The sequence below is a fragment of the Oreochromis niloticus genome, linkage group LG20, assembly GCF_001858045.2.
Source record: "Oreochromis niloticus isolate F11D_XX linkage group LG20, O_niloticus_UMD_NMBU, whole genome shotgun sequence".
Lineage (NCBI taxonomy): Eukaryota > Metazoa > Chordata > Actinopteri > Cichliformes > Cichlidae > Oreochromis > Oreochromis niloticus.
The window spans coordinates 28,625,396-28,652,422 of NC_031984.2; the positions used below are offsets into that span (position 1 = coordinate 28,625,396).

Below are 27,027 nucleotides of genomic sequence, written 5' to 3' on the forward strand. Positions count from 1 at the left end.
TCTTATATCATTATATTATAGCTACAGATGTAAATTATATAAATGTAAAATTTTACATTATTATGGACCCAACGCTATGCTAAAGGTCATGGAAACACTTGTAAATCCTTTGTTCCTGCTAATAAAATTTTGGTTTATGTTGCCTTACCTGCCCCTGCTGCCTGCGCTGGAGTTGCTGGAAGGCCGTGCTGGCGTATGGAAATTAGGCACACCTGCAGACATAAATGAAACGAGGAACAAAACATCCACGATCACCTCTTTCTCTGGGTACACATTAAAGCTCTTCAACATGTACACAGCACTTAAGCAGGGAAAGAAAAGAAAGAAGAAGAAAAAAAAAATCAGTGTCATTTAGCTCAAAGGCTAAAAATCCAAAGCTATAAATGCCGCCCGAATTTCCCCATAGACTGTATGTGATTTAAAACTGCAACACTATTACAAACTAGAAAGTGCATTTTCTGAAGAAACTGCAGTGTGAATGCTTGAATCTGAATGTATGCACGTACTGTGCTTCAATGTAATATTACCGTATTGTGTGTGTATAAGGACCATAAATGGCACCTGTTCAGAGACATGGTTACGAAGCGGATTTCAAACTCCAGGCTGTCAGTCACGCAGTAGAAGCTGGGAACAGAGCAGCTGTGAAATCTGTCTATGTTATTATGCTCAGCGTCTTTTAGTTTACATTTTGACTGCACAATTGTGAGCTCTTTGTTATGCACAAAACAACATAGTTTTCTTTTATTTATAGAGCATCATTATTTAATAAATGCTCATAATTTATTTTTGAGTAGTTTTTTTCATGTACATCTATGCTGTATGTTAATAAAAGTGCCTGTGTGACATCTGGGACACAGCTTTGACTAAGAACTCTCTTTTTGTTCTTACTTTATGGCTTTAAAAAAAATATCGAGATATATATCTTATATCGCCATCCAGCTAAAAAATATCAAGATATGAATTTTGGGTCATATCGCCCAGCTCTAAATAAAACATTAAGTGATATTTTAAAAAGACATGTTTTTCAGTAATCCCACTCTTGATATACCCGTGTGGGTACCTGAAGATCCAGGAGACTGTCTGGGGAGGGGGTCCTGTGAATTCAGCTGATCCTTGCTGGCTGTGATGCTGCGATGCAAAATGGCTTCAAAGTAGTTGGTACCTGCATGCTCCACCTACAAAAAAAGTAGAGCGATAGAGAAAAGTTAGTGAAATAGCCAAAAATAAAAATAAACAAATAATGAAATAGGGATACCCAACCAAGGTAAACACCACCAGCCACAGACAAATGTAATCCCAACTCACTTTACCACTCCTGGTCACATGACACATTTTATGTAACCATAGTGCTCATCATGTTTTCAAATATCTAATTTTTGATTATTTTTTTTTAAATCTAAGCATCGCAGATATTAACATCTTTCAGTGGTAGTGATTATACAACCAGAAAACAACATATACAGACTTTATACATTTTAATATTTATTGTGCAACTATGTGCCTGTTTTTAGTGCTGTGATACACAATTTCCTAACAAAGAGTTAACACATTTTATATAATTTATACTGATTACATTTCATTACATTGTTGTTGTTTTTTTAAATGTACAAATGTTGATTGTTAATCAACTTTATTTTAAAAACTGAACAACAATAAAATGTGCTTACCTGAATGGGAGGGATCTCAGGTACGCAGGGCAGGTTCTCGGGATTGGTGACGGATGGGATGAGCTCAATAGAACCCATGGCAGGGTTTACAGGGCTACGGTGTGCGTGGGCGCCGGCCATACTAGCACTGGTGGGACTCGTGGGATTGGCATTATGCAGGGATGCAACCGGAAAAGGTCCTGCATGCCCTGGATTAGAATGCTACATGGAAAAAGAGAAAGGAAAGTATAGAGGAAAAGGAGGGAGGAGGGAAGCAGGTCACTCACTGAGGTTTAAATAAGAAAAAAAACAAAACTTTGTTGTGCAAACAACATGGCTGCATCATCATGCATTTGAATGACCACACATGCTGCACAAGACAAATTAATGACAAAGTAAGAAAAAAGTGCCAAACCCCTGATTGTAGTAAGAAACGAAACCTTTGGTGGCTCATCTCAGATTCTATAGACATCTGGACACAAAGAAAAAGGGGCTGGATATAGTGGAGCTTCTCTTACCTAGTCGTGCATGCAGGCAGCAAATGTACATTTTCTTATTGTACAGTAAATGATATTCAAGCAAATTCATGTGTACAGATACACTGGAGAGGCAGTGTTAAGCAGAGCTGAAGGAAGTCCTTTGCGGCCTTCTCTGAAACAACAGTTTCAGATTTACTTTTCAATGAATCATTAATGATGTATTTGAATGTTATACTTTATCAAATTTGATTTTCATTTGTGTGCAGAAAATTGAATGAAGTAAAAATTCATTTTTTCATAATCGCACAGCTAAATTTGAAATTGAAACCTGAATGACAAATAGTTTTAAATGGACTTTATATAATAACCCTGCCTTAATTATTCTGAAAATCAAAGTCAAAATTAACTGCATTCACTTGAGGACAGAAAAAATGTTTCACTGCTTTTCTGAATGAATAAGATTGTTAAATTTATGAAAAAAGGTTTTACATGTGCATCTGTTAAAAATCTAATGTGTCCCTTTCCTTTACAGTGGCTTTGACCCCTTCTCTAAAAACCCAGTTGTACCCTGCAATGTTCGTCATATAGAATTCAATTTCCTTGCTTTTTTGAGTTTTATTATTATTTATATTCAATTTTATTTTCAAAGTTCAAGGAAATCAACTGTAAAAGAGCAGTCCATGGGTTGCAGGGAGGCTGGAGGTAGAGAGGCAAGATACACTCTGGACAGGTCTGTGACAAGCTAATACAGAGGGACAGGGGATCTTTCACACTCACATCACACCTACTGGCAATTTAGAATCGCCATTTAACCTAATATGTGTGTCTTTGGGCTGTGGGAGGACGCACGAGTGCACAGAGGAAACCCAAGTTGACACAAGGAGAACATTAAAACTCAAAGTGCTAACCACAATGCTACACTAGTAACATCTCTAAAAGAAAGTCAAAGAAGCAATTCAATAATTGCCTTACTTATTCATGCTCTTAACATCGACCACAATAACCATGATTCTGGTCACAATCCAGGAGCTCTACTCACAACTAAATGAGTGTTTATGTCGGGGTTTTGCATCTTAAATCCAACATCATCCAACAGCAAATTTCTTATTTTGAGGAGACAATCTTTTATTTATGACGGAAATGAATGTGAATTTTCTCCTGAAGGTGAATTCCTTGTGCTTCTATAAAATACGTTATGCATTTTAGCAAACAAGGCAAATAAATATTAAATTTAATAGTGCACACATACATACACAACACTTGCTTTTGAATTTTGCTAAACCACAGAGTTTAAATTTCTTAAATTAACGCCACTATTCACTCAGACAAACGTTATTAAAGTCATACATGAAAGCAGATGGCAGAAAATACACATCTAACAGCCCGTTTCCCCTCACAGGAACCTTTGTTGAGATTTCAATCTTGTTTCCAGTCTTAACTGCAGAGACTGGTATCATGACTGATCTAAAAGGTGTCATTACATCACAAATTGGCCAAGTACACAATATATCAAGTCTGGTGTCTGAAACCAGTGAAGGAACAATGCAGGAAAAGGATGAAGTGAATTTGGATTCAAAAAAAAGAAAAGGAAATGGTTGTCCACTCTCTTTGGGCTCATCTGGTTAAATGATGATTATACAAAATAAAAAAACTGAAGAAAAAAAAATATCTGGTACTCACAGATATTGCCCTTATCTTCTATGTGGCTTGCTTATAGTTGAATAGATTACAGAGTTTTTGTTTTCCCCACAATAAAAAAAAGTAGCATCTGTGAAATTATGTCCATTTTTATATTTATGAGTGACATAAAAATGAAGAGATTTCTATGCAATTTGATCAGTCGAGTTTTCAGTGTAATTAGATTATTAATATTTCATATTCTTACATGAAAACTGTAGTTACATTTTTCTAATTCAGTTTCTTCTTGCACATACTGCAAATTGAACTTCAGCTTTGATTAAATGATGTAATTTAGCCATGCCACTATTAGAAGAGTGAAGACAGACGGCAGCACCATCGGCTGTTAATTTAAAATGAATATGCATTTATGAATCTATGACTTTTACAAAAATACTCGTGGTTGCCAGTGGTACCCCTCAGACTTCTATGAATCTTACGTCACCTTGTTCTCAAGTTATTGCATTCACGAGATTTGGTGACTCCCTGATCTAGAGGCCCAGGTCACTGATATTCAAAGTAGTCAGAGATTTTTTGTAGATACACCTTTGGCATCAATTTGAAAGTCCTATGTCGTTTCGTTCTGGAGTTGTCACAGTTCATGAGGCAGACCCGGCAGGGTGACAACAACAATAACCCATTAGCCTTTAACGGGTGAGAGGTACAAAGACACCCATCAAGATCAGTCTAAACTCAGACTGTGACTGATAAAGGTGGGGCTGATGTTTTCTTCGGTAAAGGTTCAAGTCCATAATTGTATTGTGCAGGATGTCCTGCTAGTGTCTTATAGAAAACACGGTGAGGTTAATGAGGTTAATAATGTTTGAGTAACTTAAACATTATTTTACCTCAAAAATGTCTTTATTTCTTTATTTTTTTTTATACTAGAGTTTCTTACTTATTGGCTGGCATACACTCCAATTTATTAGGTACATCTGTTACACCACTTGCTAGCACAACATTTTATCAGTGAAAGACATGGCAGCAACTCAGTGCTCAGGCAAGCAGACTTAGTGTAGACAACCTGGTTAGGTTCAAAGATAGGCTGCAGCAGCAGACCACACTGGATGCCACTCCTGTCATGTCCTTGCAGGGGCTCACCAAAATCGGACAATAAAAAAATTGGAAAAACGTTGCCTGATTTGATGTGTTTTTATTTCTGCTGTGACATTTGGGTGGTAGGGTCAGAATTTGACATAAAACAACATGAAAGCATGGATCTTTCCAGCATTGGGTGCACAGTCACCAGATCTCAATCCAACAGAGCACCTTTGGGATGTGGTGCAACATGAGATTCACATCAAGGATGTTCAGCAACTGTATGACGCTATCTTGTCAATATGGATCTAAATGTCTGACAAAGGTTTGCAGCACCCTGCTGAATCTGTGCCATGAAGAATTAATACAGTTCTGAAGGTAAAAGGTGTAACTAATAAAGTGGCTGGTAGGTGTATATGCAGATACTGCCATACTTTCCGATATATATTATACTGAATATATCAGTGAGACTCTGTAGTCTGTATAATCTATTTCATTCATGTCAGATTCAAGCTAAACTCGTCTGACTTTCCACAGCCACAAATACAAACAAATAAGACCCTTTTCCCATATATTATACTGCAGGTACTGCATGATTTAGATAGAAAAGATTGCACAAATAATATACTGGATATTGTTCAAACTACTTTCTTAAGTCAACTATCAGGCTGCTTAATATCAGCCTCACTCTGTGTATCTATACACGAACGGTACTAAGAATGGCATTTTTGGTCAAACAGCTGCTTACCAGTCACGTGTAGTAAATCAATCTAAAAGTGCCTTACATAATAAAATTACACCTGTTCAGCTATTTCCATGTAGTGAAACTAGAGTGTGTTTTGTACTGACCTGTCTCTGTAGTTGCGGCTGCATCATAGGAGGATACTGCTGTCCATTATGTCTCGGCTGACTGGTGGGCATTCGACCCGGCGATGGGCCAGGTAGACGCATATGGTGTGAGGAAGGGTACAATGGGGGGCCCGGGCCCCCATTCATACCCCCAGGCCCTCTTGGTATCTGCTGCATACTGATGAGTCTTGGGGGCTGGTGGAAAACAAAAACAAAAACCTTACAGACATATTCTGACTACTGTTCTAGCAAACATGGCCGCCAGAGTCATGTCAATGATGTCAATGATGATTAATGCAATCACTTCAATCATTTATTCTATGGAGACACTTCAACTACTACAGCTTCTCAAACTTCGAGAATTCTACTTGTTCCCAGCAGGAAGCATGTTTTTGAATTAAGTCTCACTGAACTTTTTTGTCTACGTGAATGTTTTTTGCCAGATTTGAAGCCAATAAAAGTATTTAAGAGGTATTGCAGCATCCATCCACATTGCTGACTCAGAGGTTTAGTAACACATTATTTTTTGCTACACTAGATTTACAGTTTAATCCGAAATGGCACCTTAGCTGGGAATGATTTCATACCTGCTGCTGAACCATGGGTGGGCCTGCCTGCCTGGATGCGATGCGCATCTGTTGCTGTATTTGCTGCTGGTGTTGCTGCTGTTGTTGTTGCTGCTGCTGCTTCTGGTGTGCATAAGCCGCCTGCTGCATGTGTTGCAGTCTGAGCTGTGCCAGGTTGATCTGTCCTGGGTGTTTGCTGGGGTGACCTTGGACTGGGGATATAGGCGGTCCGCCTACCATCACGGTGCCAGGCGGCTGTGCAGGTGAAGGTGGTTTCTCAATAACCAAATTACCTAAAACAAGAGCATGGAAGCCAGTGAGCTGAATTTAAAGAAGCCCAAAGAATAAATGATCCCTTTATTTACTTTACTATACAGCAGTGTTTGTCACGTAGAAATAAACAGCTTCTAAAAACATTAGACATAAACTGTCTTAATATTCACTAGAACAAATAAATACTTAATGCATTGACATGGTGGCTGATGAGGTATAATTTCTCTCACCTAGATTAACCACATTTTTGGCCCAGAAGGTGGGGTCACAGAAGAAGCGCACAACTCCGTTGGCCTGGGGTGCTGGCTCCAGTCTAACTTTGAAGAGCTGGCGTAGCTGATACAGGATCTGCATGCATGCATGCACACACAGAGAATATTGTTCTTCAGTTACAGAGCCTGGCTAAGCAAGCAACAAATATTATGTTTATCAGCAGGCCCTTTGGGAGCATTACTCAACAATCCCACAACAAATTTATCTCAATTATCTCATTTGCTGACTATCTTGTGGTAGGCGGTTAAATTCACATGGCAGAGGCATCCATCCACATACATGGGGATTCATTTTGCAACTATACCAATACAGCTTGGCCAGCAGGGTACAACAGGGACAAAATACTCTTAAATTGCTCCATTACATAGAACCGCAGGCAATAAAAACACTAACATACAAGCTACCTACCTACATACGTTAATTGCAAGTCACACGTGATAACTATCATTAGATCACGTGACTAAAATATTCATTAAAAGAAGATCAAACACTTTATATACTGTAGTTTACGGGTCATAAGCCGCTACTTTTTTCCCCACACTGTGAACACTGCGGCTTATACTGACGTGCAGCTAATGCATATTTTTTTTCATGCGGCCAAAAACATTTTGCCTGGTAACAGTAGACCAATCAAAATGATAAGTAGTATATATACGGTATATATTTCTATCGGTTGTTAAGAGACGTTGCAATGTTGTTTTGGAACAAAATCTGCAGTATGTATTTTTTTATGTTACCATAACGTTTATGTTACCATGTTTATGTTACCTTACGGATTAAATTAAACGTTAAAAATCCTCACGTGTGATATTCCTGTGTAAATATCTCATATTACAAGTGAAACGCATACGGCTTAAAATCCGGTGCGGTACAAAATTACAAAATGTATTTTCTTTCTACAATTAGAGCATGCGGCTTTTAATCAGGTGCGCTCTGTAGTCCGGGATTTACGGTAGTATGATTCTTTGGATGTACAGGGCTTTGGCATCCGCTTAAAGCCAAATGCAATGCTTTTTCAAGTCCGCTTTGTTCAGGCCATACAGTTAGCTCCACCATCTCCACTGCTGAACATCTGGAGCTCTTGAGAAACATACCAGCCTCTTGCTGTAGAGCAGTGCTGTGCTGCTGCCAGTAGTGATGGCCCAGTGGCAGAAGTTGAGCACATGATGAATCTGTTGTGCCAGTTGGGTAGTGTCTTTATGCTGAGACACAAGCCTCATACTGCGCTCTTTGGTCACACTCTAAGACAAAAAGAGAGATTATAGTGGTTAAGAAATTGCTACTCAAAGAGTCTAAACACTCCAGCTGAATGAATAAGTCATGATCAAGCCAAATCCCCCTCTAGGCAAAAATAAAGCACATGCATGGAAAAGGATTAGATCCTTAGATTTGATTAGATTAAAATCTAACAATCCCCGCAGGGAGCCTGGGTTACTGCGGTAGAGTTTAACAGAAAATAGCAAAGAAAAAATAAGAAAATAGGCACAAGACATGAAGTGTAGAAACACAATGTGAAAAAGGTTCTATGGGCCGGGGTCCAGACATAAAAACTCTCGAAAAGCCTTTTGCCAACCACATGTCTTTAACTGTGCAATTTCAGTGAAATTACTATGTTACAGTGAGTCGACAGGCACAGCCTGAGCTCTCATAAATACGTTCGAGTACTGCTGCTGTAATTTCAATCCATTCCACCAAACCAATTATGAATTTGCAGCACATTATTAAGTTCTGATCCAGACTGGCTTCCACTGATATTCTCTTACCTCCAACTGCTGCAGCAGAGACTTGCCCTTTTTGTTGATTTCATTTATAAGAGTAAATACTGCAATTTTGATCTCATGCTCCACCTTCCTGTGTGTCTCATTCAGTTCTTTTAACCTGGGTTAAGGTAAGCAAAAAGAGGGCACAAATGATTTACATAGAAATACCAGCCAGAAGTATATACATCCCCCAACTGTATCAACAGGTAGCACTGGTTATGAAAAAGTCGCACCTGCTTTGCACCTGAGAGACAGAATAATGGACAAAGTTCTTCTTTTCCTGTAGTTTGGCCATAGTGGTCTCAATGATGCTTTTATGGTTCTGGAAAGCCTCTTCCAGAAACTGGTACCTGGGAGTTGAAACATAACATCAGAAAAAAAAAAAAACATAAGAGAAAATGACACAAAATGACACACCAAACTGACTAATTAGCCCCAGGAAACAAATGAGCCAGTCTTCCCTTTGCAATCGTAGATGCACACAATAAGGGTTCATGGCAGGTTGAACCACCATGAACCCTGTGTACTTTTCGTTTTTCTTGGCTTACTGCATCTTTAAAGTGAATTAGCATGACGTGCTCAGAGGTCATCAGAAGAAGCCAGAGACGCTGACTATTTCGGATCTCTGGATTGGTGTATTAATAAAGTCATAATGTTGTGTAGTTCCAAGGATGCTACACATGCTTGGATTTTCCCTTGTGGGGAAAATAAATTTATTAATAAAGTTATTCTATTCATGTTTTCATGTCCTGTTTTATGACCACTGACATTAAAAGTATCGCTCCCCATTCATTGTCACAGTTGCTTCAAAATAAGTGTGTAGATGGCCAAGATGGCTGCTGAGTGGGAACGGTTGTTCTAGATAGACTTTGATACCATCAAGTTGCAAACAACTTTCAATTAATTAGAGGGCAGAGGATTTATTAGCTTTGTAATGAAAATGAAATGAATGAAAAAAAAAAAGGTTGATGTGCCTAAAGATGAGTCTCTCTTTGGAATAATTAAACCTGATAATAATAATTTGAGACAAAAACAATATTCTCATTATATTACTACTGAATCCTAACCTGCTAACCTATAAACAAAACATTTTAAAGCCTGATGGCAGTATGGACATTAAATTTGGTGTGTCAACATGAAAGAGGTGCGAAATGCCCAGACACCAGTGGCTGCCTGCAGATAGACAATCATTCTTAAACCTTAATGTGTACTGGGTTACTGCGGTAGCCCAATGTTAGGATTATTGGGGTAAAAACAAAAACACACTGTGCAATTAGTCACACAAGATAGAGGCACTTTACCACGTACGAAAGCTGAAAGACAAGCAGCTGACAGGTGAAAAAAAGCATGTGCATGCTAAGCTACCTGTGCTCCTTGTGCTCCAGCAGCTGGCAGTCCCTACAGGTTAAAGTGTCACATGTCTCACAGAAAAGCTTCAGTGGCTCCTGCTTGTGGATGGGGCAGAAAACAGGCCTCTGTCCTGAGGTACTGACAGACTCTGTAAATACACACCAGAAGAAGACATCATGAACACTCAGGAAAAGAGTGATACGGGCAAGGAGTGAAAATTACCACAAGGGGAAAAAAAACAAAACAAAACAACTTAATGGAAGATCAAACAAGACTGCAAAGAAAGAGAAAATAAGACAGAAGCTATAAGAAACTAGAGATTGGATCCTCTCTCCAGCCTGAGGGGTTCCATCTAATCAATGAGATCTGCACTATTACCATGGCAACAACCAATCAGCTTTACCACATTCACTGCATGTCAGCTACAGTTTGCCTCGTTCAGTCTTTTGTAATTTTAGCCTCACTAAGCAGCAGCCAAAACTTCACTGTAAGGGTCTGATTCTTACCAGACGCAGCATCAGCATCCTCCTTTGTACGAATTTTGTGGTCCTTTGTGATTTTCACCCTCTGGTGGGCCTCCACACAGGTCTTACACAGCCACTCTCCACACTCCACACAAAACCCTATGGTTCCTGCATTGTCCTCACAACTTGTGCACACCTTGGAAAGACAACACCAATTAACACCTAAAACAAATGTAACATTTTGTGCTACCAAAAAAATAAATAAATAATCCACCATTATAAAACATATTTTGACAAAACATGAACTATCAAATTCTCGCTCTATGGCGCAAATACACCAAAGATATATTAATACAGAATTATTCTCACAGTCACTGTTTAGTAGGTAACTGGTTAAAACTGACAATAGTTTACAATTTATTTTTCTAACATTAACATTAAAAATAAGTGAAGGTTTAATCTGGGAAAAGTGTGAATTATACACAAGTAAACTCTAAAATATATTGGGGTATCTAATTCTGAAATGTTGTGGGTCATTTTAGTGGGTCACAAGGTGCAGGAGTGTGGTTTTACTTGCAGCAGTAAAAGAAAACTAATGAATTCAAACAATATTCAGCTTCTTCACTGCAACATAAATCGGTATTTTTAAGTTTTAAGGATGATCTGGTAGTCAAATTTTAAGCTGATACACATGTTTTAAAATAATTTAGCCAATAGCTGATTTTTTTTCTGCTTGTGTGCTTTTTTCTCTTTTGTGTCATCACTGAAAGATACTCGCATTTGTTTTGACAAATAACTGAAAATTAAAATAATATGGATTACAACTAACCAAGTCTTCCACAATTACATGCTGGCAAAATTCCTGCTTGACAAATCTAAATGACTCTTTGAGACTTGTTTTGGGAGACTGAACTAATGCTGTCATGGTGTAATTTTGAAACAAATCAAGACCATTTTCATATGTTTTTAACAGCACGAGGATGGAGAGCCAGAGTGAAACTGGAACTTTAGGGCATGGTTGTTCAAAAGGTATAATCCAGATAAAAATTACCTAGTTTTGGTAAGCCACGGATCATGTAATGTAGCTCAGTTTTGTCACTTTTGCCTGTTTAAAACAAGAACTAAATAGGATCACTCTGATTCACGCACAGACTTTTAAATATTACCAAACCCAGATTACAAGTACTTTAACTGGAACGCATCTATTCTGTCATGATACAAATACAAAAATTCAAGTTGAAAATATTGAGGAGAACAACAGCTAGCATAGCGTAATATTGCTAAAAGAAATTTTATTTCAAAATGGGGGAAAAAAAGACGACCTGTGAAGGTACATTTCTTTTTAACATTCGGTGTAGTGAGCTGACAACCACTGAACAAAAATAAAATGTCCGTTATTTACATGTCCTTTAAATTTAGCATTTAAAGAACATGTATCATTTTGACATTCTTCTAACACCGTTTAAGAGTTCTAGTTTTCTTTCTTGACAACCTTTTGATTTTCTTTTTTTTCCCCCCATTGTAATCCAGTGTGAATCAGGGATCATGGTAATCCTTGATACTCTGCATCACAATAATCATTATCCTGTTCAAACTAGAGATTCGATCTGGATATTTTATTCTTTTTTTAAATTGGCTGGGTCACCTGATCCTATCTGATTACATGATCCTGTTGTTCCTTTGAACTAGATTTCAGGATTTGATCCTGTCTGATTGGATTAATACTACCAGATTACTTATGAACAACTGGACCCTGGTAGGGAAAATTTAAAATCCATCTGATATTTACAACTTCCCTAACATCTGAAGATAAAGCTTCTGAAAGGAGCCTTGGTGTTTTTACTTGGCTTTCATCATGTCACAGGTCACAGTGTGGAGCATGTTCTCCCTGTGCCTGCTTGGCTTTCCTCCAATTTCCTCCCTGTTGGATTTGTATTGATGATTGTCATTTATGCTTAGAAATATCTACTCATATATGCTTAGAGTTTTATAATTAGTTGTAGACTATTAAGGATCAAACCTCTACCAGTCTGCAAACTTTGTGTGCATTCCAGAGTGTTCTGGCTTTCACACCCACATTCTGGGAGCATGGGAGAGGTCGTACCTTCTCTTATTGTTTTATGGCAGGATAAACGAGTCTATGTTAGTTTTAGTCTAAGTGCCTTTTGTTTAGATGAACTGTTGTACTTCCAGACCAGCAGGTTTAGGGAAGTCTTTATGGGGTCACACTCTGACCCCACACACACACACACACACACACACACACACACACAGGGCGTTTATCAATATGCGTACTTGTGCGTACTTGCGTTCTCGTGTACTCGTGATACGTCATCAGTCGGAGACCAAGTACTGTTACAATTCGAAGTACGCATCAAGCCGAGAACGCGAAAAAGTCCCGGATGTGTTCTCGATCCGCCCGTTTTATCGAGCATGCATCGGTGTGGACTTGGGACAGCTATATATCCCAGAATGCATTTCGTCCAAAACTCAACAGCGGACTCCCGGCACATCGTTTTCACCCCCCCCGCTTGCGGACGTCTCACTACTCAGGTTAAAGAAACTCCAGCAGCTGTCTATAGTATTGAGTGTCCACTAGAATAGAAATAAAAGCGTTCTAACATCTCACCTGCTTGTTTTTATTAAGGTATGTACACGTATGTACATGTGCACTATTTTTATTATTAGAGGTTTCGCTAGTGTGGTTACAAATGATATATAAGTCACTTAGATCACTTCTAAATGTTAATGTTTGGTTTATTTCAGTGTTTTATTTGTTCCTGAGTAAACCGGTTTGGCTGTGATTAAAGTTAGGCTTCATAACATGTTACTCACAGTTACATTAAGAGGGGACGGCAGTAAAAACTCCGGACCTGTGACATCATCACGTACGCTGGTGTTCCGACTGTACAAATCACGAGTCCGTGCTCGCGTACTTGAGAATTGAGAAACGGCCCACGAGTCCATGCTCACGTTCTTGGCGGGTACGTACTCCCTTGCGTTCTCGGTGAGTACGTACTCACCGAGAACGCGAGTACGTACTCGCGTACTTGGGCATTGATAAACGGCCACACACTTACACAACGCACAGGCAAGGTACTCTTTGTGTGTATGTATACGTCGTATGTTAATGAACCTATGCATATTCATGTAACCTCAATAAAAGAGCAGTGTTATGAGGGAGCGGACGAGAGCAACTGGGGTCAAGCTAAGGAACGGCGTTTGTCCAGTTGGTCTCCCTCGTATACGAGTATCATGAAGAGCTCTGCTTGGTGTTCAATGCTTTTGCTGTGTAATTACATTGTCTTCAACGTTCCAGCGAATGGGTTTAAGCTACAAACCTATCACTCCCACCATCCAAAAACACGTGTGTTAAGTTAACTGGATATTCTGAAATGGTTGCAAGTGTGAATGTGAGCATGGATCTCTCTCTATCAGTGATGTGATAGACTGATACCTCTCTAGGGTAAATCCCACCTCACACCTAGTGCCAGCTGGGATAAGCTCAAGCTCCCACACTTACAACCCCAAATTGGATAAGTGGTTTGAAAAAACAAAAACAAAGAAGAAAAAACAAAATCACCAAAGTGGGTAACAGACGGTTGAACATTAACTAGAACCAGAAGAACAGGTGTCAGTTAGTGCTGTGCGATATGACCAAAATCTCATATCCCCATATAAACAGGTCTTATCCCGATAATGATATATATCATAAAAATTTTACATTTTCTGTAAATTCAGTGAATCTTGGGCAACTTGACTTGTGTTTTCAGCGCCGTCTTCCTGGAGTTGAGTGTTTTGACCGATGCATGAAACTATATATTTTTAGACATAAGTTGTAACGGCCGCCATTTTCTTTGTGAGTATTTATTACAGGGCGTGCTGGGGGAAAAGCCTGTTCTAACATTTGAGTCTAAGGTTTATTTTTTAGCACCTGACAGCTCTTTTTTGCTTCTCATCCGTAAACTATCTCTATGCTCTTTCACATGATTCTTGCATAAGTGACTGAAGGGTTTGCCGTGTTTGAGTCTGTGGTGGGGACCAGTTTGTGGCATAATTTGCATAGTACAGTTTTCTGGTCCATGTCAGACTTTTCATTACCAAACCATGTCCATGCTACAGAGGTAGCCCCCCATTTGGAAATAAGGTTCTCTGTTTGGAGCTACCTGGTTCTTCCTCATCTTCACTGGCCATGCTGGTATTCTCCGATGCCTGCATCCACATGGTGACTGTAGGAGCCATTTATAGTTACTTAATGTTTTTATTTGAGGTAATTTGTTTGATACATATTCTGAAATTCAGTGATTGAGAATAATGTATTTTGTCATCATTTCAGTTTATTTTGAAAAATCTCAACAGGATCTTGAGCTTTATTGTGAAAGGTTTATGTGGAAAATAAACAAGTAGACGGCACACGATGGTTTTACCGTCTTTGTTGCTAACAAACCGACACGTAAAAACAGTCACTTATCCATCCGTAGTGTGGTTATTTTAAATATAAGAGAAAGAGAGAACTTTAATAAATTAATATAGCCACTACAGTGACCATCAAAACGATGAAAAAATATTGCCGTAAACAGTGTATTTTGCGACACTACAAACAATAGCGTATAATACGAAATGATAGATGTTTAATATCGTCATCAGATATATATCGTCATATCAAACAGCCCTAGTGTCAATGTATATAACTTTAATGAACCTTAACTATCCTTCTAGTCAAAAGATTTTTAAAAAGCCATGCTATTGATTGCACAGACAGCAATCAGATGACAGCAACCTTAAGTGGATATGCTAGCGTGGAGATTTAGAGTCTGCAAGCCTTAAACAGAGCACGTCTTGATCTGTGTAACTGTTGCTTGGCAGCCACCTCAGGACTGTTTACAGCTACTTATGTGACATTTCCAACTATTTATTGATAAACATCAATGAGCAACTGTGTTTAGGAACTGCAGCTTAGAAAAAGATCATACATTTTCATACACGACAAACTGAATATGTCCATCCAATATAGTGCATGAAGGAGGACTGCACTTGGAACAGTGAGGGGCATGAAGTGCAACTGTGATAACATGGGTACTAGGTCAGATAGGAGAGACCTGCAAAAGGAAGAAATCTGCAACTAGTTGGCCCAAATTATTGCTGCAGTGGCAAACGGCTGCCTATGGATAACTTTTGAATCAAGATCCATAGGCAATGGGACAGTGGAAGGTGTGGTGGATGTGAAATTGTTTAAACGGACAGGTATGTGGATAGTGGAAGTTATGGTTGTACGATACTGAAATATTTCTGTTATTTTGTTTAACCAAATGCAGACAACAGGAATGAGTTGGTGTAATGAAGGCAACACTGCATAATCAGTCGAACTTTTTTACCACTTGTTGAATATGTATTCTTACTCAGATGAACTTGTGGCACAGGATGAGCAAAATATAACATGTTGAATATGGGTCTGAGATACAATCCATTAAAGCCAGCAAATGTGTAATGAGAAATGAGTAATGAATCTATATTATCCATGTTTACCAACTCACTTGAGTTAGTGTTACTGTATGTGCATGATGTAATTTTCAGTTTTTATATGTTCACAACAAAAAGGACCAGATGCTTTTTGACATTATTTTAAAGAAATTAAATAATGTCAACCTCAGCTGAGATCTTGCCAAACAGCAGAAAAAAAGTCTTCAAGCAGTGGTTCAAATACAAACAAACCAACCATGTCTACATACCTGTGCAGCTTTTTCATCTGATGTGCTGGTGGCCTCTGTAGTATCTTTGACAAAGTAGTTGTCAATAATATCACTTTGCTTGTAGTCCTGGTGGCAAACTGAACACCGCATGACATTAACTAAAGACAGAAGAGAGAAAACAAGGACAGACATGGGTCAAAGAAAGTCAAACGTTCAAACACTGGACTGCAGATCAAGTGTTAAGCAATACAAGTGATACTGGCTGATATTTAGGGAAAAAAAATGGAAACAAGCCAAAGCAGCAGTCACCATCAAGGACAGGCCCATATCCAATTTATTACCTGGCTTATTAAGCTCTTTAACTATTAACTAAGAAAAGTCCTGTTTCAAATAAAAGGGAATAATAACTGTCCTTCAGCAGACTATAATTTCTTTTAGGTGAATTCCTGTTGTTATTATGAATTCTTGGCACACTGGAATATCCATGCCTATTCATGGAAGCTAATTGATTTAGTGCCTGTCTGCAGAAGATTCAATCTCATCATTCTTGGCATTTTATTAGCATATTAAATCACATGGCCAGAAAACAACGACTGTTCCACTTAATCATTTTATCTGGCTTTGTTAATGGAATTACTGCCATAATCAGACGCCAGCAAATAATTAGTTCAGCACTTTTCCACTTAATCTCTAAAATCTAATATTAGTCCCAAAATTAAACTTAAAATTAAGTAGTGTAACATAATGCCCCTCCTCTACCTCATAAACATAAATCCCCCCCACCGCCTCCCTCAAGCCAGCTGAGGTAAAACCAGTGTAAACCGGTTTGAGCTGGTCTACACTGGCTTGAACAGCATACGGCCGGTTCGTGTGAGCTCCAGCTGCATGAGTTGTTGTGTGATTGGTTGTGAGAACAGATGGACTAGAACTGTGTTGAGGAACCCACACAACCATACACAAAAGTACACACACACACAAACAAATGCACCACACAGATGTCATTTTGAACTGGAGCTCAGCTCCACAACTCTATATATGCATAAACAAGTAGAAGCTTATTTTAAACTGGACAGGGCTCTCTGCTAAAGAAAATACGAGGGGAAAATAAAGCTACAGCATGCTTTAACACACACACAGGTTGATTTACTAATTAAATTAATTATCCAAATCAACAACAGGTTAACCACAAGTGATCCTGGCAAAACAGATCCATACCAAGAAAATTAAGTCTGGGTATGAAGCAACGCTGAGCTTAATAGTCCACATCTAACTTTGTACATCAGATAAAGCATTACTGAGTAACACTGTCAGCTACTTCTGGATATTTCAGTAATTACATCTGCAAGAAGCACTACAGCACAGTTCACACATGTACTGCAGCCCTGACCCTCTGTCAGACTGCAGGTGCCAGCATGGTTTGGCAATGGTGCCATGCAGAGAGCATCGTCTACACGTGCACTGTCAGCAGGGGGCAGTGTTAAAAAATTTTATTTATATATTTATTTATTTATATATATATATATATATATATATATATATATATATATATATATATATATATATATATATATATGAACAACTCTTAATGTTGGCTCGTCTTGTGTTTTTGCTCAGAAGAGCAACAGAGAACAGAGAAGTCATAATGCACCAAGAACTTCTTCGCAGTGAAGTGAAACCGAGCAAGAAAAAACACAGTCCACTGTAACCACTTTCTGATGTGACTTTTGGCATTTTGGACTTTTTCATACTAAACCTCTTCAATATGAGCTTTGCCGTCATCATTTTTCCCGGTTGTTTGTTTTGTGTTATTTATTTTGAAAACCGCACTCAAGCACATTTGCATTGGCTGCATCAGTCACTCTGAAGAGTGAAACACCTACAGACACAAACATAGTTCAGGTCAATTTACCCAACAAAGGTCTGAAATGCAAATGTCTGAAATTATCGGGTCTTATTACTGGGTCTGCCAGCTAACTAGTACATAGTCTGTATCGATATGAGACTAGAGCAACACTCCAGCACAGCCACCATCTTGTGTCCTGCCTCCTTAAAGCTGTATCCAGGCAGCTCACTCGCCTAAATCGAGTATTTCCAGTAATGTGTGACCACATCTGAAACAAACCAGACTTTCTTGCTATGTGCTGGATATGACAGAGGAAAACTGTGGATACTATCCCAAACTGATTCTCCAAAGATGTCTCACGTTCATGTCTGAAAAAAATTCATAATAAATTACAACAGCTATTACAGCCAGCATTATAAATAAGAAGTATAGAGGTTCAGACACAAGAATGAATGAATGAATTCATCAGCATACTTAACTATTAACTTTCCCCACATTAGCGAATTTGACTTTGGAAATAAAACAAGAGGAACAGGAACAGCTGTCATCCCATGTGTCACAATTCAATTCAGTCCCAAAAATTTGGGAGTGCGGGCACTGTGTTTTATTCAAGACATGCCAAACCAATTACTCTTTTCCTTTACCCACTGCTTTGAATGAAACCCACCTCACCATTAAGCAAACTGGTGTTGACAATTATTACTATTGTTATTATAATAACAAATTCATAATACATTTTTAAACTATAGTTTATGTTTAGGTTAACTGTATCAGATTGGAAGCATCTGTTTTCTTCCTGTATGTGTAATTTACTACAGCTATAGTTAAACTTGTAAAAACAAGGTGATCTGTTTTAAGCAAGTTTTGTCATTTAACGATATCTTGTATCACCGATTTTGAACTTTTAAAATCTCTACCCCCTGCATATACTGTAACCTCTACATACAAGAGCATTTGGACAGCATAACTAGCCCCAAAGGGCAATGCCTAAATTAAAACTTTGATGTTTTATGATGTTTTATTACGTTTTTATGACAGCACGCTGTCAGCCTGTTTTTATTACAATATACTGATGTCAGCCTGCTAAATGTAAACAAAGTCATTTTCATGAATCAGGCCCTATGGGTAACCCTGTGCACAAAAAGAACAGATCTTAACAAATCACTGTGATAACAATAGACAACAACTGATTCATACAGATTCTGCATGACCTTTCATATGAGGTAGTTTGCTGATTACTTAATATGGTTTCTTGAAATTTTCTTTCAAGTTCAACTTTGACCTTCTGTGCAGACAATTAAGGTCAAATCCTTAGCCAACCTTGATACTCATGTCCCCCAAGGCTTAGTATATTGTTGTGAAGTTTGAAGGCGATCCATGAAGAACACTGGGTAAGAAATGTAACCAATTTTCACATTTGGTGTGACCTTGACCCAATTTTTACCTAAATTAAATCACCTCACGCTGTTATTGAAAAAATTTGAAAATGAGTGGAGAAATTAGAAAAACTGGATTCTTGACGGACTGACAGATGAACAAATACAACCAATTACATACTTCTTTCCTTTGGAGGATAATAAACAAAAATAAAAAACAAATACTAGCTTATAGTAGACAATTTTAAACATTAATAGCAAAACTGAAATCATCTGGAAAATAACTGAAACAAATGGATTTTTTTTTTTTTAAACTAAAACTATCAATTAAAAATAAATAAATACAACAACAAAAAAAGAAAAACCCTCTGTAGCTTTGATCTCTTTAAAAAACTGTTTTGATGCAATGTAATAACCTCAAAGTTTATAAAATATTTGGTAGTTAGTAAGAATTTTCCCAGCAACCACTAACAGCAAAGTGTTCATTATCCATCAGTCAGTAGCCTGGCTCAGTGTTGTAACTGGGGCTGAGGGGACATTTGTAATGTTTCATATATTAATATCATATTAATCAATGATTAAAATCTGGTTACTAAGAAAATTTTACAGGATGTAACTCTTAAAGTGACAGTGGTCACTTTAAGAGGTGCCTATACTGCATCACTGAACATGCACTTAAATCTCTCAATAGTTCCTCCTGTTCAGGACAGCAGAAGGACAGAAGAAGGAGCTAAAATAGGACCTCCCCCTGACAAAAAGGGTTCTAAGAACTGTAACCATTCCTAGTTCCTCCAATACACAGACACAGAAATGGGGGGGGGGGGGGGCTTCCTCCACATGCTATAAAACCTTTTCTTAACAAAAGATCCAAAAGGCACCATATGTTAACAAGGGGAAGCAACCCTGCTTTGTTTTCCAAAACACCAGCCCAGGTATGACCGAGTGTGGCAGCTAGAGTCACAAAAGGAACATTCAGAATTGAAAATATAAAAGTCCCACTGAACAACAGTATATTCCCTGATGAGTCAGAGGCCATGTGATACAGAAGGCAATATTAGGGTCACTCCTAATGACTAATGACTCAGGAAAAAAAAAAAAAAAAAAAAAAAGATTTTGGTGACAGGTATTGTAAGTGATCAAACTGTGCTCACATAGCTAAAGATAAATGAAGAATTATATGAGTATAACTTGTAAGGTCTTTTGGATGAAGCAAGAAATACAACACTTGTCTAGCATAGACTGACAGGAAAGTAATTGGTTTAGTTATACACTCTATGGACAACAGTACTGGCCAACACTGTTGCCTTAGGTTTGAATTCAGGTGTTTCAATCCCATTACCATGTGTGTGTAAACTCAAGCACCTAGCCATGCAGTCTGCCTTTACAAGCATTTGTAAAAGAATGGGTCATTAAAAAGATCACAGTGAGTTAAAGTGTGGTACTGTATGTGGATACGACCACTGCAACGGGTCAGTTTGTGAAATTTCTTCCCTCCTAGACATTCCACGATCAGCTGTAAATGATATTATTGCAGAGTAGCAGGTTTTAGGAACCACAATAACTTATCCACAAAGGGGAAGGGGAAGACTGTAAAGTTACAGAGCAGGGTCACACAGTGCTGCGGTGCATAGTACAAAGAAATCACTACTCCTAAAGATTTGAGACGGCAGACTTTTAAACTTTGTCAGGCATTAACAGCAATACAAAAACTCTGCACTGGAGCATCATAGCAAGGGATTCCACGGCCGAGCAGCACTGTGGGTGGCTCAGTAGTTTTTTTTCCCCCACACAGTGTATTTTGTTGCACAGTAAACTCCAGTAATTAGATTATCTCATGGGTGACCTTCAAATTAATATAAAAATCAGTCCAATCCAATAGGTTACCAGTTAATCCATCCCACAAAATGTCAAACAATGACAGAAAAGACACACAGTTGTTAAATTCTTGACATCCTGTATATAGTTTGCTGTAGTAGCATGTTTACAGCTGTATACCAGCATACAGTGAGCTGTTACAGTGTTAGTCTGGAAAGACCAGCCAACCCAGAGCCCTTGACAAGCTATGACATTTTTGCACCAAGGAAACTGTGTCTGAACATTATTTGACTGCCAACCTCACATGCTGATTCGTGACTGTGGATAAAAACCAGCGGGTGAAAAGCGAGTCTTGTCCATCAAGGTATCATTAGCCAAAGTCTACCAACACAAAGCCTGGTCTGCTTGCCTGTTTTCACTATGCAGACGTGACACAGCTGCAGTTTTGATCTAAAGTCTAACTCTGCTCTCAGGATAAAGCTTTTGGTACACCAGCTGAAGCGATCAGCCCTGGGGTGCTCTTGCCAAGCATCTGACAATCAGGCTTACCAAAAATTTATCAGAACCCAGGAGCCTACATTAGTCAGACCTTAGGATGTGTCCACTCTTACAGCTACAAAGGTAGCAAATATGGTGACAAGAAACACCTTTCCTGCATCACTATGTTGCACCGCATTTACAAGACCTTATCTTGGAATTATGATTTTTACATCACGTACTAAGTGAGCTAATCAGGGAAGATAAGGGAAAATATCATTATCAAGAGAGCTCCTAAATACATAAAAAGATAAATTCCACACTCTATAGCAGTCCCTGCAGTTGCATTTCAATGACAACTTAGCACGCACATGTCTATGAAGTGGTGTACACACGATAAACATTTGGGTTTCTAGAAATCAGAATACATGTGTACAAACATTTTCAACTCCAACTCTCTGCAGATGAATGCTTCTTTGTTAAAAGTTGTAACTGAAGCCTCGATTATACTCGGATGCGGACACAGACACGGACATATGGAAACACCACGGTAGAGTAGTCATTCCTGTTATGCTTCTTATGCACAGAGTACGCAGTGGTGCATGAGAAGCAGCAGCCCACAGTATTGTGATCAGCATCCATCCTATGTTTTAGCTGCTGTCTAATGATAAGTATGGAAAGGAGCCTGCTGAAAGGAAGTGAGACCCCTGCATCGCCGTCTTCTTCTTGTAATTCAAGCGCTTTTAATTCGTGTTGCTTACTGCCGTTTGCTATATTTGTTAAGGTGGACGTTATTAATTCGTGGCACTTAGGATTCTCACCACGGCCAGACTGGCTATCTACCCAACAACAAGCTCACAGTTTTGAAAGGTCAAGAGTCAAAATAAGCATACAATCAATCGCGATCGTTTACCCTTCCAGGTGCTGAATCCCAAACTTCCGATGGACAGCGGTTGATCTTAACTGAGAACAGATGACCGACCCAAAAAGCGGCGAGGCCTGCTTACTTGAGGATAAACTCACCTATGTGCGTGTCCGTTTGCCCGTGCGGTCCAGGAACCTGTACGCTTATCTGTCTGTCTGGTTGCGGGATGCATTTCAGGCAAAAGGAATGCAGACAAGGCAGAAGTTTTGGTTCACAGTCTCGGCTCTGAAGACTTTGTTTACACACTGCGCACGTATCCAGTAAATTAATAGGAGTGGATACCGGCGTGGCCGCAGAAGCCGCGGGAGGGGGGGACATTTCAGCGGCGAGTCCACCGACAGGAGCATCCCCGACAGCTTCAGCCGCAGTCGGCTCTGCATTAGTGCTACTGGTCCCAGCCGGGCTAGCGCTACCGTTGGTTTCTCCTCCCGCACCAGCAGCCCCGCTGCTACTGCTGCTGCTGCTGCTGCTAACGTCTCCACCTTCACTGCTGGGTGTAGGAGCCTCGTTTGCGTTCTCACGTGACTCGCTTTCTTCGTCCCCCTTTGTATTTGTTTCTATGACTATTACTGCATTATCGTTTTTCGTCTCTGGCGGCTCGGTATCTTGCAGTGAAGGCACGGAGTCCGACTTAGCAGACGTTTCCATATCCTCTTCGCCTTTGTTATCCGCCATCTTCCTTCCTCTTAGAACCGCTGCACATCCTGCGTAACTTCTCGAATTAGGAGTACGTGCGGACGTCATGACGTCGACGCCCCTGTGCTTTTCTGCACACGTGATGCAATCTGGGATCTGTGCATGAGCTGAAACACTTTAAGTAAAAAGGCGTTATTAGAGAAATATTATAAAGCAAATTAACAAACAAGTTTGTAAGTTTGTTGACAGCCGATTAAACTTTGAGCCACAAACTTTGCTAGCAGTTTCTGCGTAAACATCACAATATATTACTTTTGTCCCATAGACAGAAAGAGAAGGAGAATGGGCAAGAGGTTGTGTTTGTAATTTGCACATCTGGTTTACATCTGGGTTTAACTGTTGTCAGGAGTTTTTATGTGGTAATAAATTAAAGCCTTTGACATATTTAAATTTCACTTAAAATTAAACATATGTAGTTAAGATGTGTAAAATATATTAATGAACCCAATATATATATGTACATCGGCACAGTTTGAGGACACCTCTTACTCCTACAGCTGCCGATAATCATCAGCACAACGTGGGTCAGCACAGGGAATGCTGACTGGTTGAGAAGGCGAAAGAAGAGTGTGGTTGGATGCGTCCTAAACGATGCCTTGCAGCTCTTCGCAGAGCCTGCGTTTGCAGTAGTGACGTCAACAGTGGTGTGGTGCACGAGTCCACAAGAATGTATGGATTTGAGCCTTGTGGGTAACTCCACCTCCTTTACCAACACTTTGCATCTTCTTGTTTCTCTCACGTCAGTTCAGCCCAGTTAGATTGAATTCAAATACATTTTATTAGCATCAAATTTTAAATGATATTATTATCTATAATAATTATTTGAATAGTACTAATGTTGAAATTAACAGTGTAATGATGTATAGTATTTAAAGTGTCTGTGTGCATGCTTATGTGTGTGAATTTAGACACTAAATGCATCTGATCCTCGGGCTGTGGCATGATTGTATATAGTGGACAGCAAAAAATACCCGGTCTGCTTGTGTAGACCGGGTATTTTTATTTTATTTATTTATTTTACAAAATCAAAACCAACTGAATCCAGTGTCCAGAGTGAAATGTTTCCTGTGTTACTGAATGTTTTATATTATAGGAGGGAGCAAATCTCTATCTCAGCATTTCATTCCAACATTTTATCTGTTGGTTGCCAGGATCTTCTTTTTCTAGTTCAATCTGTACTTGGCTAGAATATGTCTTTTTCATTTTTATCCCTGGTAGTAAAACAATATTCTGCCAAATCATATTCTTTCTTTCTTTTTCAGGGCCAAACTATTTTTTTTTTATTATGTCCAGCTTTTATAGCAGCCCTTGCTCTGTAGAATTTACTAAAGACTACCTGTAAGAGAAAACATTAAGACATGAATGAGTTTTAACATCCAGTGTGAATAGTTCCCTAAAAGTTTATTCTTTTCATCTGGATGTAGCGTTTTAGTGATAGAAAGAGAAAGACTAAAACTGGCAACCAATGGGCTGTGAGGTCAGTTTCTTGATCATTTATATGCTAATTGTCATGACCATTGACCAACAACCACTGATCAAAGACCATTGATCAATGGCCATAAGTCCCATTCACAGGGTTGGGGAATGGCTGCACTCCGAACATTGTAAGATGGCAACAGATGTACCCTTAGGCCCCCTCCTCGATTAAGACCAGCATTCCTCCCTGTCCAGGATTTGTACATCCTCATCAGTGAAAGAGTGTCCACTCACCTGTAGGTGTGAATAGAGTCCTTGCCTGAAGCTACACTGATTTTATTTGTCTGTTGAAATACATCTGAATGATTCAGCAGTCTCTGACACTGATGCTAAGGCTGTAGGGGTCTGATTTGTCTCCTCTCCTATGAATGTGTGAAATGAGACCTTTACACCAGATGTTAGGACAACATCCTGACTGGAGGATCTTACTGATCAGCTTCAGCATCAACTAGATGAGTATCTGCACACGAGACAGGAACATCCCGCCATGTTCTGGGTTTCTGTGTTCTGTGTTTCTGGATGTTTGCCTTTTCCATGTGCTTCCCTGCCTGTGCCTTCCTGTTTGTCAGTGTGTGTGAGTTCTGTCTCTCTTTTCAGTTACGTCCTGTCTTATTGTGGAAGTCACTGCCTTTGTGTCTCATCTTGTGTTTTCTCTTCCTGTCTTTGTTCTTATCCCACCTTTGTTATTATTTGTCAGGCCCTAATTGTCTCTACCTAATCCTTGTTACCTTCCTTGTATGTCTGTGTATTTATTCTGTCTTTTTTTTTAATTTGTTTAATTTGTTGTTAATTTTGAACTTCCTCTTAACACTTAACACCATGACGTAACATTTAACTTAGAACTGCTTTGTAGTATTCTTCTTATTAAAATTCGATTAACATATCTTTGTTTTGAAAACCAAGTAAGTTGGTTCATTGGCTGTCTTATTGTCTTATCTTTCTGTGACCTGACTTTAATATTGACCACAAAGTTCATGCAATCTCCAAAATCATAAATAATCTGCCTTTATCTTACAGAGTCATTAATGTCAGTAAAAACACATTTGATGTGGAGCTGGAGTATCTACATTAGCAGGCTACCATATGAATAGCACACCACAAATTTACACCTATCTTCATTAAATGACCTTCTGTCTCCACCATCTTCTCCACCACTCATCCAGTTCCCTCACTGGTTCCAGTTTATAAGTCTGTAGCTTGAAGAACAATACACATTTAAACAATCCACGTGTACCACTGAGAAATTCTGCAGTACTATTATTTATGATGTGAATCCCAAATGAAAATAATACCCACATGAACACCATCTGCACTGGGGATCTAATGGGGCTCGCTTAGATTCCATCTCGAGATTTAATAAAAAATCATGATTTCATAAATCCTCAGTCAGATGAGATGGCCTAAAAGAACAGAGTTATTTAGCTCCTTACTTTTGTCACCTAAGCTTCAAAGTAAATTATTTACTTCAAAGGCTTTGTATTACCCATAACAAGGTGGGGTCTGCTCATGTGAGAAGGAGAATGAGGAAACAGGCATTTAAAAAAAAGTACGGTTTTATGAAGGGTTTTAAAGGGCTTAGGGGCAATAAATGTGTCAATTTTTATGATAATGGAAACATTTATAGTTAAACTCTGGCCAATAATGTGATACAGTAAGAATGATAACCAAACATTAATGATTAAGCCGTGTTAGTTAGGTATCAAAGACTGGATGGAAGGCTTTTTTTAAGCAGAAGACTTAAGCAAGTCTGAATAAGCAAAAAGTATTGAAGAAATTGGTTTTTGAAAATTAAACATCGCAAGGAATCTCTATTATTTGTCTCAATAATTTAAAAGGGAATGGGATGCAGTTTCTGCTTTGGTGGATGATAGGGCCCTTTGGAACAAACAAATACATTTTAAATTCAGTGTCTTCAGCTAGAAGAACAGTCAGAATGAAGTCTTTTAGTTTACCAAATTTAAGGGAAAGTGAGTGATATAAGGAAATCTATGATTAAAACTACAGAAGAAAGAATCGACTAATTTACAGATTTGGACATACACTGGTCCCTCGCTATAACACGGTTCACCTATCGCGGCCTCGCTGTTTCGCTGATATTTTTTTGTGCAATATGGCATGCTTTTTTTTTTAACAGCGCATTTTGTTCTGTGTCCTGATCGGCTGTAGAGACCATTGTTAATCAGTCTTGTGCCGTGTCTCCTGTACAGTACAGAATGCGTTCAGCTTGTCAAATTTACATAAATCTTCGATGTGTGTGACTCTGAAGTGCTGCACTGTATGTTTGTAAGTTTTCTCCCCAACAAACACAACAATGTCAACGAAACGTTTTGCACCGTCAAAGGCACCTGCGGTAG

At 38.8% G+C, this 27,027-nt stretch overlaps 1 protein-coding gene across 4 annotated transcripts in view; it reads right to left on the reverse strand.

The window, feature by feature from the left end:
* Positions 1–23,246, reverse strand: part of trim33 (tripartite motif containing 33) — a 31,371-nt gene extending 8,125 nt beyond the window's left edge. For 2 of the 4 annotated variants that reach the window (XM_005454105.4, XM_005454104.4), the window contains exons 1-14: positions 22,600–23,246; positions 16,105–16,223; positions 10,418–10,571; positions 9,927–10,059; positions 8,795–8,911; positions 8,565–8,679; positions 7,896–8,042; positions 6,759–6,876; positions 6,277–6,548; positions 5,690–5,884; positions 2,062–2,118; positions 1,668–1,868; positions 1,061–1,175; positions 149–212 (exon numbers count right to left, since the gene is read on the reverse strand). In XM_005454105.4, the coding sequence (XP_005454162.1) occupies positions 149–212; positions 1,061–1,175; positions 1,668–1,868; positions 2,062–2,118; positions 5,690–5,884; positions 6,277–6,548; positions 6,759–6,876; positions 7,896–8,042; positions 8,565–8,679; positions 8,795–8,911; positions 9,927–10,059; positions 10,418–10,571; positions 16,105–16,223; positions 22,600–23,245 (2,453 nt within the window). In that variant the 5' untranslated portion in view covers position 23,246. The remainder of the gene's footprint in view (positions 1–148; positions 213–1,060; positions 1,176–1,667; positions 1,869–2,061; positions 2,119–5,689; positions 5,885–6,276; positions 6,549–6,758; positions 6,877–7,895; positions 8,043–8,564; positions 8,680–8,794; positions 8,912–9,926; positions 10,060–10,417; positions 10,572–16,104; positions 16,224–22,599) is intronic. The other 2 variants (XM_005454106.4, XM_003449128.5) reach the window with 1 other exon arrangement.
* Positions 23,247–27,027: the final 3,781 nt, after the last annotated feature.